This window comes from Heptranchias perlo, chromosome 26 (genome assembly GCF_035084215.1).
Source record: "Heptranchias perlo isolate sHepPer1 chromosome 26, sHepPer1.hap1, whole genome shotgun sequence".
In the NCBI taxonomy this organism is placed as follows: domain Eukaryota; kingdom Metazoa; phylum Chordata; class Chondrichthyes; order Hexanchiformes; family Hexanchidae; genus Heptranchias; species Heptranchias perlo.
In genome coordinates, this window is record NC_090350.1 from 18,930,602 (window position 1) to 18,948,179 (window position 17,578).

At 41.3% G+C, this 17,578-nt stretch overlaps 2 protein-coding genes across 6 annotated transcripts in view; one reads left to right on the forward strand and one right to left on the reverse strand.

The window, feature by feature from the left end:
• LOC137342528 (gap junction alpha-4 protein-like) overlaps positions 1-8,123 on the forward strand; it is an 87,148-nt gene extending 79,025 nt beyond the window's left edge. For both annotated transcript variants that reach the window (XR_010967283.1, XR_010967285.1), the window contains one exon: positions 7,809-8,123. The gene's annotated coding sequence lies outside the window, so the exon portion shown is untranslated. The remainder of the gene's footprint in view (positions 1-7,808) is intronic.
• zmym4.1 (zinc finger MYM-type containing 4, tandem duplicate 1) overlaps positions 1-17,578 on the reverse strand; it is a 127,171-nt gene that overhangs the window by 15,150 nt on the left and 94,443 nt on the right. For 3 of the 4 annotated variants that reach the window (XM_068006459.1, XM_068006458.1, XM_068006461.1), the window contains 7 exons: positions 14,791-14,834; positions 14,547-14,691; positions 12,309-12,424; positions 10,083-10,254; positions 7,787-7,984; positions 3,578-3,681; positions 3,188-3,359 (listed from right to left, as the gene is read on the reverse strand). In XM_068006459.1, coding sequence (XP_067862560.1) covers positions 3,188-3,359; positions 3,578-3,681; positions 7,787-7,984; positions 10,083-10,254; positions 12,309-12,424; positions 14,547-14,691; positions 14,791-14,834 — 951 coding nt within the window. The remainder of the gene's footprint in view (positions 1-3,187; positions 3,360-3,577; positions 3,682-7,786; positions 7,985-10,082; positions 10,255-12,308; positions 12,425-14,546; positions 14,692-14,790; positions 14,835-17,578) is intronic. The other variant, XM_068006460.1, reaches the window with a different exon arrangement.

Below are 17,578 nucleotides of genomic sequence, written 5' to 3' on the forward strand. Positions count from 1 at the left end.
GCCCTTTCAGGTAGTGAGTTCCAGACCCCTACCACCTTCTGGGTGAAAACATTTTTCCTCAGCTGCCCTCTAATCCTTGTACCAATTACCTTAAATCTAAGCCCCCTGGTTATTGACTTCTCTGCTAAGGGAAATAGGTCCTTCCAGTCCACTCTATCTAGGTCCCTCAAAATTTTATACACCTCAATTAAATCACCCCTCAGTCTCCTCTGTTCCAAAGAAAACAACCCCAGCCGATCCAATCTTTCCTCATAGCTAAAATTCTCCAGTCCTAGCAACATCCTCATAAATCTCCTCTGCACCCTCTCTAGTGCAATCACATCTTTCCTGTAATGAGGTATCCAGAACTGTATGCAGTACTCAAGCTGTGGCCTAATTAGTGTTTTATACAGTTGTAGCTTAACCTCCCTGCTCTTATTTTCTATGCATAGAATTATAGAAAGTTTACAGCACAGAGGGAGGCCATTCAGTCCATGCCAGCTCTATGCAAGAGCAATCCAGCTAGTCCCACTACCCTGCCCTATCCCCGTAGCCATGCAAATATTTTCCTTTCAAGTACTTATCGAGTTCCCTTTCGAAAGCCATGATTGAATCTGCCTCCATCAATCCTCTGGCATTGCATTCCAGATCATAACCACTTGCTGCGTAAAAAAGTTTTTCCTCATGTCACCTTAAATCTATGTCCTCTAGTTCTTGACCCTTCCGCCAATCGGAACAGTTTCCCTCTATCTATTCTGTCCAGACTCTTCATGATTTGAAAACCTTTATCAAATCTCCTCTCAATCTTCTCTGTTCCAAGAAGAACAACCCCAGCTTCTCCAGTCTATCCATATAATTAAAGCCCCTTGTCCTTGGAATCATTCTAATAAATCTTTTCTGCACCCTCTCTAAGGCCTTCACATCTTTTCTAAAGTGTGGTGCCCAGAACTGAACACAATACTCCAGTTGTGGTCAAACCAGTTTTTTTATAAAGGTTCATCATGACTTCCTTGCTTTTGTACTCTACACCTCTATTTATAAAGTCCAAGATCCCGTATACTTTTTTAACCACTTTCTCAACCTGCCCTGCCACCTTCAATGATTTGTGCACATATATACCCACAGATCTCTCTGTTCCTGTACCCATTTTAGAATTGTGCCCTCTAGTTAATATTGCCTCTCCTCGTTCTTCCTCTCGAAATGTATCACTTCGCATTTTTCTGCATTAAATTTCATCTGCCAGGTGTCCGCCCATTTCACCAGTCTATATCTTCTTGAAGTCTATCACTATCCTCCTCGCTGTTCACTACACTTCCAAGTTTTGTGTCATCTGCAAATTTGGAAATTGTGCCCTGTACACCCAAATCCAAGTCATTAATATATATCAAGAAAAGTAGTGGTCATAGAAACGATCCCTGGGGAACACCACTGTGCACCTCCCTCCAGTCCGAAAAACAACCGTGCACCATGACTCTCTGCTTCCTGTTACTTAGCCAATTTTGTATCCATGCTGCTACTGCCCCCTTTATTCCATGGGCTTCAATCTTGATGACAAGCCTATTATGTGGCACTTTATCAAACGCCTTTTGAAAGTCCATATACACATCAACCGCATTGTCCTCATCTACCCTCTCTGTTACCTCATCAAAAAACTCTATTAAGTTAGTTAAACGCAATTTGCCTTTAACAAATCCGTGCTGGCTTTCCCTAATCAATCCACACTTGTCCAAGTGACTGCTAATTCTGTCCCGGATTATCGTTTCCAAAAGTTTCCCCACCACCGAGGTTAAACTGACTGGCCTGTAGTTGCTGGGTTTATCCTTACACCCTTTTTTGAACAAGGGTGCAACATTTATAATTCTCCAGTCCTCTGGCACCACCCCCCGTATCTAAGGATGTTTGGAAGATTATGGTCACTAACTCTGCAATTTCCACCCTTACTTCCCTCAGCAACCTAGGATGCATCCCATCTGGACCGGGTGACTTATCTACATAAGTACAGCTAGGCTTTCTAGTACCTCATCTATCAATTTTTAGCCCATCAACTACATCTTCCTTCACTGAGATTCTGGCAGCATCTTCTTCCTTGGTAAAGACAGATGCAAAGTACTCATTTAGAACCTCGGCCATGCCCTCTGCCTCCATGAGTAGATCTCCTTTTTGGTCACTGATCAGCCCTACCCCTCCTCTTACTACCCGTTTACTGTTTACATGCCTACAGAAGACTCAGCTAATAAAAGGAAAGTATCCCGTATGCCTTCTTAACCACCTTATCTACCTGTCCTGTTACCTTTAGGGATCTGTGGACATGCATTCCAAGGTCCCTCTCTTCCTCTGCACCTCTCAGTATTCTCCCATCTATTGTGTATTCCCTTGCCTTGTTTGTCCTCCCCAAATACATTACCTCACACTTCTCTGGATTGAATTCCATTTGCCACTTTTTTGCCCACCTGACCAGCCCATTAATATCTTCCTGCAGTCTACAGCTTTCCTCCTCACTATCAACCACACGGCAAATTTTTGTATCACCTGCAAACTTCTTAATCATGCCCTCTACATTTAAGTCTAAATCATTAATATATACCACAAAAAGCCAGAGACCTAGTACTGAGCCCTGCGGAACCCCACTGGAAACAGCCTTCCAGACACAAAAACACAGTTGACCATTACCCTTTGCTTCCTGCCACTGAGCCAATTTTGGATCCAATTTGCCACCCTTCCTTAGATCCCATGGGCTTTACTTTCTTGACCAGTCTGCCATGTGGGACCTTGTCAAAAGCCTTGCTAAAATCCATGCAGACTACATCAAACGCACTACCCTCATGGGCCCTCCTTGTTACCTCCACAAAAAATTCTATCAAGTTAGTCAGACACGACCTTCCCTTAACAAATCCATGTGGACTGTCCTTGATTAATCTGTGCCTAAAAAGGGGACAGGAGAAAATATTACTAAAAATATCAAGGATGAGAACATAAATGGCAACAAGTGGATCCACTACACTGGCAACCAGAAATGAGATAGGGACTGCTTGCCAATGAAGATATATATATTTCTAGATAGATATATCTCATATCATTTGGCACATTACCTGCAATGTTCTCCTTTTGTTGTCTTGGGTGATATATTGAATTATGTGGAAGGCAACAAATAAAGAACTAACTTCATTTTAGATCCAACGTAAGGTAAATGTCTCCTCTAACTACTTACATCCAAATCGCAGCTCCTCTGTAGGGTCTCCTTTCTCGTTCCTAAATTGTACCCATCTTTTCCAAGCCTTCACACCATACATGTATTTTAGAAACAGACCCACGTCACTCCCTCCAGTTACAGGCTCCTGTAAAACATCTCGGGTGTACCCAACAATAGATTTCTTCCTTCCCTAAAGAGTTAAAATTTAAAAAAACAACAGTTCTTACAGTTCTTCTCAAAAAAGCTCAATGGCCAAAATCAACAATCTAATTTGTACTTCCCAGTGAGTAAGCATATTCACGGTATGAATGCATCAATCAAACGCAATAATCAAGCTTAATTACAAAACGAATAGGATTATAAAAGTTCTCCAGTACTAATCAAGTCCCCAGCCCAGTCCAAGCTCACCCGTTTCCTTGGCTGCGGGAAGCCATCTTTGTTCTTTGCACGTTGCTTTGCCCTATGCTGTCGTGCTGTTGCTATTCGATCTCGACGTGATGATTCAAAGGTAGCTATTTCAAAAATTAAGTAAAAAGCTAAGTATGCAAGTACCATCTTCAAGAGTCTTTACATTGTTTGAAATGGAAAAGTAAACAACTTTCATGATTCAAATCTCCCTATGAAATGAGTGTTGACATCAGTGCCACTGGACATGTATACATGTGGGCCATCAGCAGCAGCAGAATTGTATTCCAGCACAATCTGTAACCTCATGGCCCAGCATGTTCCTCACTCTACCATTACCAACAAGCCAGAGGATCAACCCTGATTCAATGAGGAGTGTAGAAGAGCATGCCAGGAGCAGCACCAGGCATACCTTAAAAAGGGGTGCCAACATGATGAAGCCACAACACAGGACTACATGCATGGTAAACAGCAGAAGTAACATGCGATAGACAGAGCTAAGCGATTCCACAACCAACAGATCAGATCAAAGCTCTGCAGTCCTGCCACATCCAGTCGTGAATGGTGGTGGACAATTAAATAACTAACAGGAGGAGGAAAATCCGTGAACATCCCCATCCTCAATGATGGCAGAGTCCAGCACATGAGTGAAAAGACCAGGCTGAAGCGTTTGCAACCATCTTCAGCCAGAAGTGCCAAGTGGATGATCCATCTCAGCCTCCTCCCGATATCCCACCATCACAGAAGCCAGTCTTCAGCCAATTCGATTCACTCCACATGATATCAAGACAAGGCTGAGTGCACTGGATACAACAAAGGCTATGGGCCCTGACAACATCCCGGCTGTAGTGCTAAAGACTTGTGCTTCAGAACTAGCCGCGCTTCTAGCCAAGCTGTTCCAGTACAGCTACAACACTGGCATCTACCCGACAATGTGGAAAATTGCCCAGGTATATCCTGTCCACAAAAAGCAGGACAAATCCAATCCGGCCAATTACCGCCCCAACAGTCTACTCTCAATCGTCAGCAAAGTGATGGAAGGTGTTGTCGACAGTGCTATCAAGCGGCACTTACTCACCAATAACCTGCTCACCGATGCTCAGTTTGGGTTCCGCCAGGGCCACTCGGCTCCAGACCTCGTTACAGCCTTGGTCCAAACATGGAGAAAAGGGCCGAATTCCAGAGGTGAGGTGAGAGTGACTGCCCTTAACATCAAGGCAGCATTTGACCGAGTGTAGCACCAAGGAGCCCTAGTAAAATTGAAGTCAATGGGAATCAGGGGGAAACTCTTGAGTGGCTGGAGTTATACCTAGCTCAAAGGAAGATGGTAGTGGTTGTTGGAAGCCAATCAACTCAGCCTCAGGACATCGCTGCAGGAGTTCCTCAGGGCAGTGTCCTAGGCCCAACTATCTTCAACTGCTTCATGAATGACCTTCCCTCCATCATAATATGTTAGAAATGGGGATGTTCGTTGATGATTGCACAGTGTTTAGTTCCATTCGCAGCCCCTCAGATAATGAAGCAGTTGTGCCCGCATGCAGCAAGACCTAGACAACATCCAGGTTTGGGCTGATAAGTGGCAAGTAACATTCACGCCAGACAATTGCCAGGCAATGACCATCTCCAACAAGAGACAGTCTAACCACCTCCCCTTGACATTCAATGGCATTACCATCGCCGAATCCCCCATCAACATCCTGGGGGTCACCATTGACCAGAAACTTAACTGGACCAGTCACATAAATACTGTGGCTACAACAGCAGGTCAGAGGCTGCGTATTTTGCGGCGAGTGACTCACCTCCTGGCTCCCCAAAGCCTTTCCACCATTTACAAGGTACACGTCAGGAGTATGATGGAATACTCTCCACTTGCCTGGTCGAGTGCAGCTCCAATAACACTCAAGAAGCTTGACACCATCCAGGACAAAGCAGCCCACTTGATTGGCACCCCATCCACCACCCTAAACATTCACTCCCTTCACCATCGGCGCATCATGGCTGCAGTGTGTACCATCCACAGGATGCACTGCAGCAACTCGCCAAGGCTTCTTCGATAGCACCTCCCAAACCTGCGACCTCTACCATCTAGAAGGACAAGGGCAGCAGGCACATTCCCCTCCAAGTCACACACCATCCCGACCTGGAAATATATCACTGTTCCTTCGTCGTCGCTGGGTCAAAATCCTGGAACTCCCTACCTAACAGCACTGTGGGAGAACCTTCATCACACAGACTGCAGCGGTTCAAGAAGACGGCTCACCACCATCTTCTCAAGACCAATTAGGGATGGCCAATAAATGCTGGCCTTGCCAGCAACGCCCACGTCCCATGAACGAATACAAAATAAATTTTTTCTTCTCTCCTCATAGATAAGAGACAGAGCATATGACTCACTCCCAAGATTCCATCAATATTAACCCATTAGCACATACTTCCTGACCAACTTCTTTGTCACACTTCTTGATCACATTTTTAGGTCAACATTTAACAATAAATCTGCCTATGTAAACATTTAGAATAAAACTCCTAAATTTGAATAGTTGCCTGTGATCATGTAATTGCAGCCTCTAGTCAGTAGGTGGCTCTATGGAGCGTGCTTCTGAAATGAACTCTGTTGCCATCTTGTATATTAAAAAAAACATATTCATCAAGTGACCATTGACAACGCCACGGGCAATTTACTAGTCCATATGTAATTATGAACTGATCTCTGGTACTTCCAGGCAATTTTGTTCTTAACCATTTTCCTTTACATCAACCTAGATGTTTAATACTAGAATAGGAACAAGTTTTCTTACAGTCACTGGGAGCAATGCAAGGGGGTCATTCCAAATAGCAGTTTCTGTCATAGAAGCAATGATTATGGGTTAAAATCAGGTTTGATTTACAAGTTTTATTCAGTAACTACAGGCCTCATTTCAGCACCATGAAACCTGGGAAACGTGTGAAGTCCTGTCTGTGGGAGACAGTAGTGGTTTTACAGTGGGTTTATGTATATGTCCAGAATGTCACAACTCTAAACTGAACTCACTCTGAATACAGACTTGCTGACTCACCACATCAAATAGTTTAAGAACATCGGAACAGGAGTAGGCCATTCAGCCCCATAAGCCCGTTCTGGCATTTAATTAGATTATGCCTGATCTCGACCTCAACTGCATTTACCTGCCTTTGATCCATATTCCTTGATACCCTTACCTAATCAAAATCTGTCAATCTCAGTCTTTTGAAATTTTCAATTGACCCAGCATCCACAGCCTTTTGGGGAAGAGTTCCACATTTCCACTACCCTTTGTGTGTAAAAGTGCTTCATGATTTCAGTCTTGAATGGCCTAATTCTAATTTTAAGATTGTGTCTCTTCGTTTTGAAATCCCCCACCAGAGGAAATAGCTTCTCTCTGCACCTACTACTGAATCCTTTCATCATTTTAAACGCCTCAATTAGATCACCCATCAACCTTCTAAACACAAGGGAATACAACCCAAGTTTATGCAACCTGTCCTCATAATTCAACCCTTTTGGCCCCGGTATCATTTTGGTAAATCTGCACTGTACCCATTCTAGGGCTAATTTATCCTTCCTTTTGAACTCTGGTCTAACTTTTATACTTTTTTTTTATACTGGACCTCCAACCATTTCCAATTTTCTCCTCTTCTCTCCTAATGATATTGACTGATGCTGTGGTACGATTCCACAGGTGCAGGAAAAGTCTAGTATTTCGTCCAAATGCTTATTCTCCATGTGCATGCCTAAACAATGTATGTCGATAGGCGATTTGACCACAGTTGAATCTGATCCTGTTCTCACAAATATGCACTTTCAAACAGAAGTCAGCATATAGCAATGAAGGACAAAAACTCTGGTTTAATTTTGTCCTTTCCCAGGCCAGCAACAATATATATGCAGTCCAGGCAGGCATCAACTAATGCTGCATAAGCCAGGTATTGGATCAAAAAGTGTCCTCGTCCATCTGGTTCCGTACCATAACATACAGTGCATTTATCCACTGGGTTATCATGAAACCCCAATTGATTTAAAAAATTTTGAGTAATTAAATTCTAAGATTCAAACTTTGTAATGCTGCTTGGGGTTGGGGGGGGGGGGGGGGAGGGGGAGGAGGGGATTACAGCATTTTAGATGAATTGGATCCAGATTTTACTTTCAAAGACACGCATTACTATAAAACCTTTCAGTTGTCTGCTATTACTGACCTATTGTTATGTCTGCTTCCAGATCATCCTCAGGTTCTTCAATGGGGACTGACTGTATCTCCGGTTCAGGTGGAGGTGGAGGTGGAGGTGCAGATGAGAGAGACTGTTTCAGATTAAAATTGCTTAGTTCATCCTCCCAGCTGTGTGGAGTGGACACCGCCTCTGACTCAAGATCCCCGCTGTACGTGCTACCCTGATCTGAAAGGAGTGAATAGAACATTTGCTCAGATTGACAATTTATTCAACTTTACCACATGACTTCCTTCAAAAGGGAAAAATGAGGAATTGTATGTCTTTAGCCCTTAAGAAAAATTCCAATTAAATTTTTGTATACTAACTGCAGTGGAGAGTGTATTAAGGTAGACCCATGTTTAAGTAGCATCCCTTTCCTCAAGAGGTCAAAAGTAATTTTACTGAGATATTGTTCTGGTATGTGGGTGAATCAGATCAACAATTCTTAAAAACAGTCCAATGTCAGGAATGCAACAAACTCAAACATAAATACATACACTTGTGGATGGAGCTTAATCAAGAAGCATGTACATGTGTGGATAAGGACATCCATGAGTGAGGATACAGTAGTATTGCACAGGACTTCTTGGGATGAGGTGGGTGCTAACCCAACTAATTTCCTTTGTATTTCATTGAACAGAAAACCTTGCAACATAAAAATTAACTGTAGCCAACTATGAGATTTTATACTAATTAAGCTTTTAAAATATCTTCCCTGAATTTTAAATTTCCTCTCCTTCTTTAGTATCCCATGCAGGTACGCAAACAATCCACTCCCAAAATTTGGCAAGCTTATTCTGTAATTAGCTGCTACAGATGTATGTGCATGCATTCTGAACTTGCTTGCACTCCCAAGTTTCCTTTCCCTTCCCATGAAGTAGTGCTTGGTCACCGCTCAGCAGTTCCACCAATAGTTTTTCCGACATTACTAACCTTCCACTTTAGGGTATGGTAGATACAAAGCTATGCCCGTGCACTCTAGGGCATAAATGCACTATGCTATGAAGTGGTGACCGGCATGCTCGTACTCTGTGACATGTATGCACTACACAATGGTGTGGTTCATGTCTAAAATTCTGCATTTGCTTATCTGGAATCAAGTCACAGATGAATAAAGATTTTCTCCAACATCGGGAAGACCAAAGCAATTGTTTTTCATCCTGCCACAAATTCCACCCACTTGCCACTGATTCTATTCCCCCTTCCCAGCTATTTGCATAGCCTGAAACAGACCGATTGAAACTTCAATGCCCTGTTCAAACCAGAGCAGACCCCACATCCTATCGATCACAAAGACCACCTATTTCCACTTTCACAGCATTGTTTGCCTGTGCCCACCCTTAACCTCAGTGCCTTAACCATGTTTTTGTCACCTCGAGGCTCAATTTCCCAATATCCTCTTTACTGGCTTCCCATCCTCAGCAAAACTCAAATTTTTTCAAATGCCAGCTGCCCGTATCCTGTTCCTGCACTGTCATGTTTGCCAATCGCTTCCATTCGCATTGATCTATATTGGCTTCCTGAATCCCAATGCATTAAATTTCAAATCCTCATCTTCAAATCCCTCAATGGCCTTGGCCCACTCTATCTCTAATATCTCCTCCAGCCTCGTGCCCTCTCCCGCACCCTTTGCTCCTCTGACTCTGGCCTTTTATACATCTCCACTTCCTTCACTCCACCCTTTGCTCCTCTGACTCTGGCCTTTTATACATCTCCACTTCCTTCACTCCACCACTAGTGACAGAACCTTCAGCCATAATTCCCTAACCAAATCCGTCTGCTTTTCCTCTTTCTCTCCTTTATGAATCATCTTGAAATCCATTTTTTCAACCAAACTTCATCATCTCTCCAAATTCATGCACCACAATTTCTTGTCCATTCTTTTTTCCTCTCCTCTCTGTAAAGTACATTGGGACACTGTTTATGTTAAAGGTACTGTATCAATACAAGCTGTTTTTGTAACCACTTACTATCACCCTAATAATGTTTCCTTAGTCCCACTGACTTCAATAATAGAGTGGAGGCTAATTCCAGGCACACAATTGTTTGTGCACTCACATTGCTGACCTCAGGCTATGCGATTAACAGAAACCAAGAGTTAAAAGAAAGTCTTCATTGAACTATTTAAAAAGATAGGCTCCTGTAGCTCTTATATGTTGAAAGAACAAAAATTTGCGCCACCTTCGGGACAGGTTTGAGTGGATGTTATATGTAATCATTCTCCAAACTAAATATCAGACAGCTGGATTAGAAACTGGACATTACATTTCTAATCTATACTGACCACCATGTGAAATTGTTTTCTCTTTCTCCTCCTCCTCTGCGATCATTGCAGCCATTGTTAGAAGATCTGCTTCAAAAGGGTTTGAGGGAATCTTCTCCTTTATTTCTTGGATTGTTTCGATTATTCTGTCTGCACTGTCCAGCGTTGTTGGAATGAACATTGGAACTGGCAGCTGAAAAGAAAATGTTTTTTATTGAGATATATAGGGCTAGATTTTCATCTTCACTGCCTTCACAGTAATCTGGCTGAACGTTTCATCCGTCCTTTATATAACCCATCTAATTTTCATTCCATGGATTTCAATGGAATGAAAATCAGGTGGCTTCAATAGCAACAGACGATCCACACTATCGCCCAGGCAGTTAAGTGAAAATCTACCTCATGGAGTATTTATTGTACTTTGGCAATTACAAGAGATTAATCAGAGAGATTGAAGATCTTTATAGAACCAGTTATAGGTATTTAACTTCACCAATCAAATTCTGTTGATAAGTTACTATAGATGATGACGGCATTATTTCTGAACATTCCCAGATTTAGTTTGGCTGTTTCTCTTGTCGTAGCACCAAGTGTGTATCTGTAGCATAATGGGGCCTCTAGAAAACACTGCTAGAAGCACCACCAGCAATGCATGCTGTTGTATTACTATCTGGTTCTATTAGAGCCCTGATACTATACAATTTGGTCTCATATTTACTACCTGGTCATAATGCTCAGGACAATATCTCAATCAATTCAATAATTACAGAAGGCTGATACAGTGATAGTGAACTTGGGGAAACAAGATAACACAAGGCATTTTGTTCAACGTTATGTTGACCAAGTGTTTCACAGAATAACTCTCATTAGTGTATTTAACTATCTTGAATTGATCAGCCCAGCAAAAATGTGGTTATCCTTGCAAGCACTTCCATTCTGGTGGCCTGTGGTTGACAAAGAGTTACCTAATCAGTACCTCTGGAGGTCATTGAGCAGCATGTCAAAAGTAGCATAACAATCAGTTGGCTAACGTTGCAGACAATAGATTGGTGGCTGTATTTATAAAGTATTATTGGCAGTTGCAGAGTAGCTGGCATAGGTGGATTGTTGCAGTGTTGGATCCCAACCAAAATCCAAGTTTCGATACTAAACAGTAGTGTTGGTAGTATTATTAAAAAAATGTGACACTTTGTCTAAAGGATAACCATTATACTCCACATATGCTGTTGAAGCTGGGATGATACTGTCTGACATGAAGGGCAGGAAAAATATCAATTTAATATACACTGTTGTGATTACCACTGTTGGAACAGGATTCAGCATGGACTGCAGGGATAGACTTATCTGACTAGAATGAAGCGCTTTTATTTATAAATGTAAAAAACATTATTGCACACAGAGGAAAAAAAAGTCGAAGAAACTTTTTGACCCACTGCTTCCCTTCTTGTAAGGTCTAATATTTATGTACTTGAACTTTTGGAATGTACAGGATGACCGGGTACGGTCTCACATCTGCAGACTGTCACAGTAACCGTTAGTAACCTCAAAGTTTCCAAAAACTTATTGCAGGACAGCTATGCCAAGGTCCGCAATGCATCACTCTCACACAATCTATCGAGACTCAGACTTTGGTTCCGCCTTTTAATCTGCATTTGAATTGTACATTGCATTGAATTTGCTCATTTTAACTGAAGATTTCTTGAGAAAGTTGCTGTAATGACACCCAAGAAGTGCTAGTCTTCTTACATGAATGTCATCGATCATCAGGGATGTGGCGTGTCCTGACAGTTACTGTCCTGACACTCATTGCTGAGATGTTATCAGACCCACTTGCTTGAATTGCTGCTTTGTAATGTGCTGTTGTTATCTATTACAATTACAATCTATTCTGTAACACTTAATGAGATAAGTCCGAATATCAATGCTGCTCAGATCACAAGGCAGTGAAGCCTGCTGTTTGTTGCTGTCCATTCATGATACCTGCCACCAACATAAAGGTTTCTGAAAATGTAATAAAGCCGGTCTCAGAAATTCCAACTTTAATAAGCCTTTAAAACCACAAGATGCAGTGTACTTCAACAACTTAGCACCTCTTGAGGTTCAGATAGTATTAAAAATCACTTGACCGTTGCTCCTCAGAATAATGTTTTACTGCCTTAAAACACACACCAGCCTCTGCATTTTATTATCTAAAGCAGCCGATAGGAAAAGTATTGACTGACGTCTACTGTTTTGAGTGTAACTTACAGGCACAGGCATCCCTAGTGGTAATGGTGTGAACTGTGAGTAAAGATGTAGAGGGATAGGAATATAGACTGGCACAGGAATGGGCAACACGATCAGTTGTGGCTTCCAATCCTCTTCTGGAAAAAAAGAGACAAAGCAGATAGTAACAATAATATAGACCCATGCACTAATTTGTAGATACAAAATGTTTCAGTATTAAATCAATTCCAAAGCTTTCCAGCAACATAAATTGACAATTTCTACAAGGCTACAAAGGCCTGGTCTATTTCAGAATTTGTTCTTACGTATTGCAAATTCTTTACTACTACTAGTTAACTAACTAGTAAAGTCAATTCCAGATAATGACATATCTGACTTATGCATAAAATTGCAATGTGCCACATTACTCCCTATTCAGCCCTACTATACACAATTCCAGTGCACCAAAGCACCTCCATTGCATTAAATCCCTGATCTAAGCATAAACTTTTCTACATTTAAGAGCTTTCAGGAAAGAACACTAAGCAGAGTTGCAATTTAGTGGTATTCTCTCCCAGTCTCATTGCTTGGAACTATTGTACCTAGAAATCACATTCAGAGTGAACCATCACTTATGGAAATAAGACTGCTGTAAGACCTATCACACCTTTTCACATCTCTCAGAAGCGGCTTAAAGCACCTCACATACAACTAATTGCTCAGAAGTACAGTGGCCGATTATTACGTTGAAGTTTGCGTTAGTGGATGTAGTATATTTGAATTTTCAAAAGGCATTCGATAAGGTGCCACACAAGAGGTTGTTACACAAGGTTAGGGCTCATGGGATTGGAAGTAATACATTAGCATGGATTGAGGATTGGTTAACAGAGAGAAGGAATAAACGGATCATTTTCGGGTTGGCAGGTTGTAACTGGTGGGGTGCCGCAAGGATCAGTGCTTGGGCCTCAGCTGTTTGCAATATATATCAATGACTTAGATGAGGGGACCGAGTGTAATGTAACCAAGTTTGCTGAGAATACAAAGCTAGGTGGGAAAGTAAGCTGTGAGGAGGACGCAAAGAGACTGCAAAGGGATATAGACAGATTAGGTGAATGGGCGAGAAGGTGGCAGATGGAGTATAATGTGTGGAAATGTAAAATTATCCACTTTGGTAGGAAGAATAGAAAAGCAGAATACTTTTTAAAAGATGAGACACTAAGAAATGTTGGTAGTCAGAGGGATTTGGGTGTTCTTGTACATGAATCACAGAAAATTAACATGCAGGTACAGTTAGCAATTAGGAAGGTAAGGGGGTTGGAGTATAAGAGTAAGGAGCTCTTGTTGTAATTATATAGGGCTCTGGTGAGACCACATCTGGAGTACTGCATACAGTTTTGGTCTTCTTACCAAAGGAAGGATATACTTGCCTTAGAAGGGGTGCAACGAAAGTTCACTAGATTGATTCCTGGGATGACAGGGTTGACCTATGAGGAGAGATTGAGTAGAATGGGCCTATATTCTCTGGAGTTTAAAAGAATGAGAGGGGATCTTATTGAAATTTTAAAAATTCTTAGAGGCTTGACAGGGTAGATGTTGAGAGGCTGTTTTGCCTGGCTGGAGAGTCTAGAACTAGGGTCACAGTCTCAGGATAAGGGGTTGGCCATTTTTGACTGAGATGAGGAAACATTTCTTCACTCAAAGGGTTTTTAATCTTTGGAATTCTCTACCATAAAGGACTGTGGATGCTCAGTCATTGAGTATATTCAAGACTAAGACTGATGGATATTTGGACGCTAAGGGAATCAAGAGATAGGGGGATTGGGCAGAAAAGTGGAGTTAAAGTAGAAGATCAGCCATGATCTTATTGAATGGTGGAGCAGGCTCGAGGGGCCGTATGGCCTACTCCTATTTCTTATGTTCTTAGGCATGGGAAATCTCTGGCTTACCCTCTGGCACAAGTGCAATAACCTTCAATTCATTCTGTGCACCAAGCAATCATAGAGGTAAAATTTAAGGGGCACTGCCCTTGTTACAGGTGCCTTCATGTTGCATCACTTCATATACAGAAGGAATAAAACACTCCAAATTTTACCTGTTTTTGTTTGGATTGAACAGTTAACTGATTGGTTAAATGGACTATGACACAAAGCTTTGGAAATTGACTATTTTTATATACAGTTAATAGGGATCTTTATTCAAATATGATATTTCATAACAAGTTAGTTATATGATAATCAACAGCATATTTACTGAAACTATTACTACACACACACACATTACCTGTCTGACAAGCCTTGGTCTGAGTGTGCGGCTTGCATGAGGTCGCTTTGGTCTGTGTGATAGGTTTACACAGTAGTGCTTTATTCTTGAGCACCTTGGGTGGGGCAGAAGGCGGTAATCGAGGCGTTTCCGTCTGAGTGCTGATCTAATTATCAACAGATTGAAGAAACCTGATGTAAAGACACCACTAACCGCAAACAATTTAGAATAGTTGAACTAAGCACTAACCAAACGCCTTACTTACCTCTCCACTAACCTGAGTTCCCGAAGTGGTACGAGTTCCTCCTGCTAAAAGGAAATAAATAAATCTCAGGTCGCAATCATGGCCTGCTTAGTTCTGCAGGAAAAACATTGCGGAATATCTTGAATTTATTTAAATATACTGGTGAATGGCACCCAAGACAAGAGTTCACAGTATAACTAATTACACATCATCCTGTAAACATACACCTCTTTTCTCCTATCCTGCCTGCTCCTAACATCTAGCCTCTCAAAATAGCACCTCCCTTGCAAGCCCTTGGTAAGATTGGGAGTTTGATTGCAATGCTAAACCCTCTATCCAGTGGTGCAACTAATTCGCACAGCAATTCACTATGGCACGTGATTGCCCAAAGGTGTACTTTTTAATAGACCTGTAACAACAACATACACAAACAAGGAAACAAGATTAAGGGAAGTGCCTTTCAGAACCTGTGGAACCGCTCTGTAACAGTTGCAGTTATATGGTGCCTTCAATGTAGAAAAACATCAAGACTTGATAGGATTAGATGAGGTATGGTGTCAGAAGGCTCGAGTGGAGCATAAACGCCGGAATGGACCAGTTGGTCCGAATGGCTTGTTTCTGTGCGGTACAGTCTATGTAATTCTACGTAAAGGCAGAGGCACAATCAAAAAATGGATGCTGAGTCAAGATAAAAGCTTGGTCATGGAGGTAGATTTCAAGGAGGGTCTGGTAAAAACTATACTGCAGGTTGCCTAAATACTTCCCCACTGCATATCCCACAGATGTTGTTTCCCTCTCAAACAAAACTTTCACCTACCAAGAAGTACAAGAGAAAGTCAATTATAAGATGAGTTATTAGTAAAGAAGCATTCATTTAACCTTTTGTTGATCTGCTTTTTTGTTTGAGTTGTTGCTGTGAACTGGTTGGGTGGCAAACTGTAGTCAATGGAACTCTATTGACGGGCAATGGGAATGGTTCAGAATTATTGGGTCTAAAAGGAGATAGAAGCTCTCTTAATTCTGCAATCATATAAAGTAGTAGTACACGGGAGTAAAGAAATAATCTCCTCAATGGAAAAACTCCTATGAACATGCATATCAAGAAATCGGTACATGTAACATTTCATACAAAAGCACATACAGAACAATTGTTTATACTTAATATCAATATGCTTAAAAAGTATTAGATAGTCAAAGTAAAAAGATAACTTTTAACATAAAATAGAATCTTCATCTACCATGAATAGATATCTTCCTGATAAAGTGTCTCACAGGAGCTTGTTATAAAAATTCAGGCATATGTTGTAGCATGGATTGAAATTTGGTTGACAGACAAGAAATAAAGGGCTAGGGTTAATGTGTGATGCATGGTTTGGAACTGGTGTACCCCAGGGTTCAGTGCTGGGTTAACTTCTTGATATGTATAAATGATTTGGACTTGGGCAAAGGCAAAGGCAATTTGCTGAGACACGAAAATAAGGAGTTTGGCAACAGCAAGATGGACTGTAAAATACTTCAGGCTGACGTAAGCAGGTTGGCAGAATGAGCAGATGCAATTTATTGTCGAGAGGTGTGAAGTCATGCATTTGGAAGAAAAATATACAATTAATAGAAAGGCGCCATAGGGTAGGGAAAAATAGAGACACCTAGGGGTGTAAATGTATAATTCCTTGAAAGTGCAAGTACAAGTAGATAAAACAAGTCCTTAAAAATACGAACAGCATTTGGGGGTTTTACAAATAGGGTCATGGAGTACAAACACAAAGAGATGATGATACATTTATACCAGGCAATGGTTAAGCCATGCTTGGAGTAGAGAAGTTTTGGGCAGCTCATTCTTGAAAGCGTATTAAAAGCCACAGAGAATATACAGTGTAAATCCACCTAGTTGATACTAGGGATGAGAAACTATGGTTAAGAGGGTAGACTTGAGATACTGGGACTACTTTCATGGAAACAGAAAGCTAAGAGGAGATTTAATAGAAGCTTTGTAAATTAGGAAGGGTTTTAATAGGGTGAACAGGAAGAGACTGATTCCACTGACTGGGGTGTAAGTAATGAGGATCAATTTAAAATTGTCACTAAGAGTGAAGGGGGAGGTTTGGATAAATTTCCTTACTCAAAGAGTTGTTATAGTCCAGCAATTTTATTTTAAATTCACAAGCTTTCGGAGGCTACCTCCTTCCTCAGGTGAACGATGTGGAAAAGTATTTTCCACATCGTTCACCTGAGGAAGGAGGTAGCCTCCGAAAGCTTGTGAATTTAAAATAAAATTGCTGGACTATAACTTGGTGTTGTAAAATTGTTTACAATTGTCAACCCCAGTCCATCACCGGCATCTCCACATCAAAGAGTTGTTAACAGTATAGAATGTTTTGCCACGAGTGATTGAGGTAGAAATCGCTGTATTTGTTTTCAAAAGAAAGAGTACATAAATATTTGAAGCAGAGGAAGACGCTAGATATGGGGACATAAGCAGGGCAGTGGGATTAGTTTTGGATTGCTTGGGCAAATATTCTACCCACTCATGATGGGCTGAATCTCCTTTTTCTGTGCCGTACACTTCTGTGATTCTAAAATTAAGTATAATCAACTGACAAATCTAAAAAAAAAATGTTTGAAGAACTTCAGGTACAGAGGAAAATCTTCAAAGAATAGAAGTGGTCAGTCTGTTTAGGCCCAGGCAAGGTTATTATTTCACTTCAATCAGTCATGGTCATAGTTGCTATCTACTGATCCTGTTGGAAGCGTTTGAATGGCTGTTGAATGAAGATAGAATACACAGCTGAGATCCTCAGACGAAGTGCCT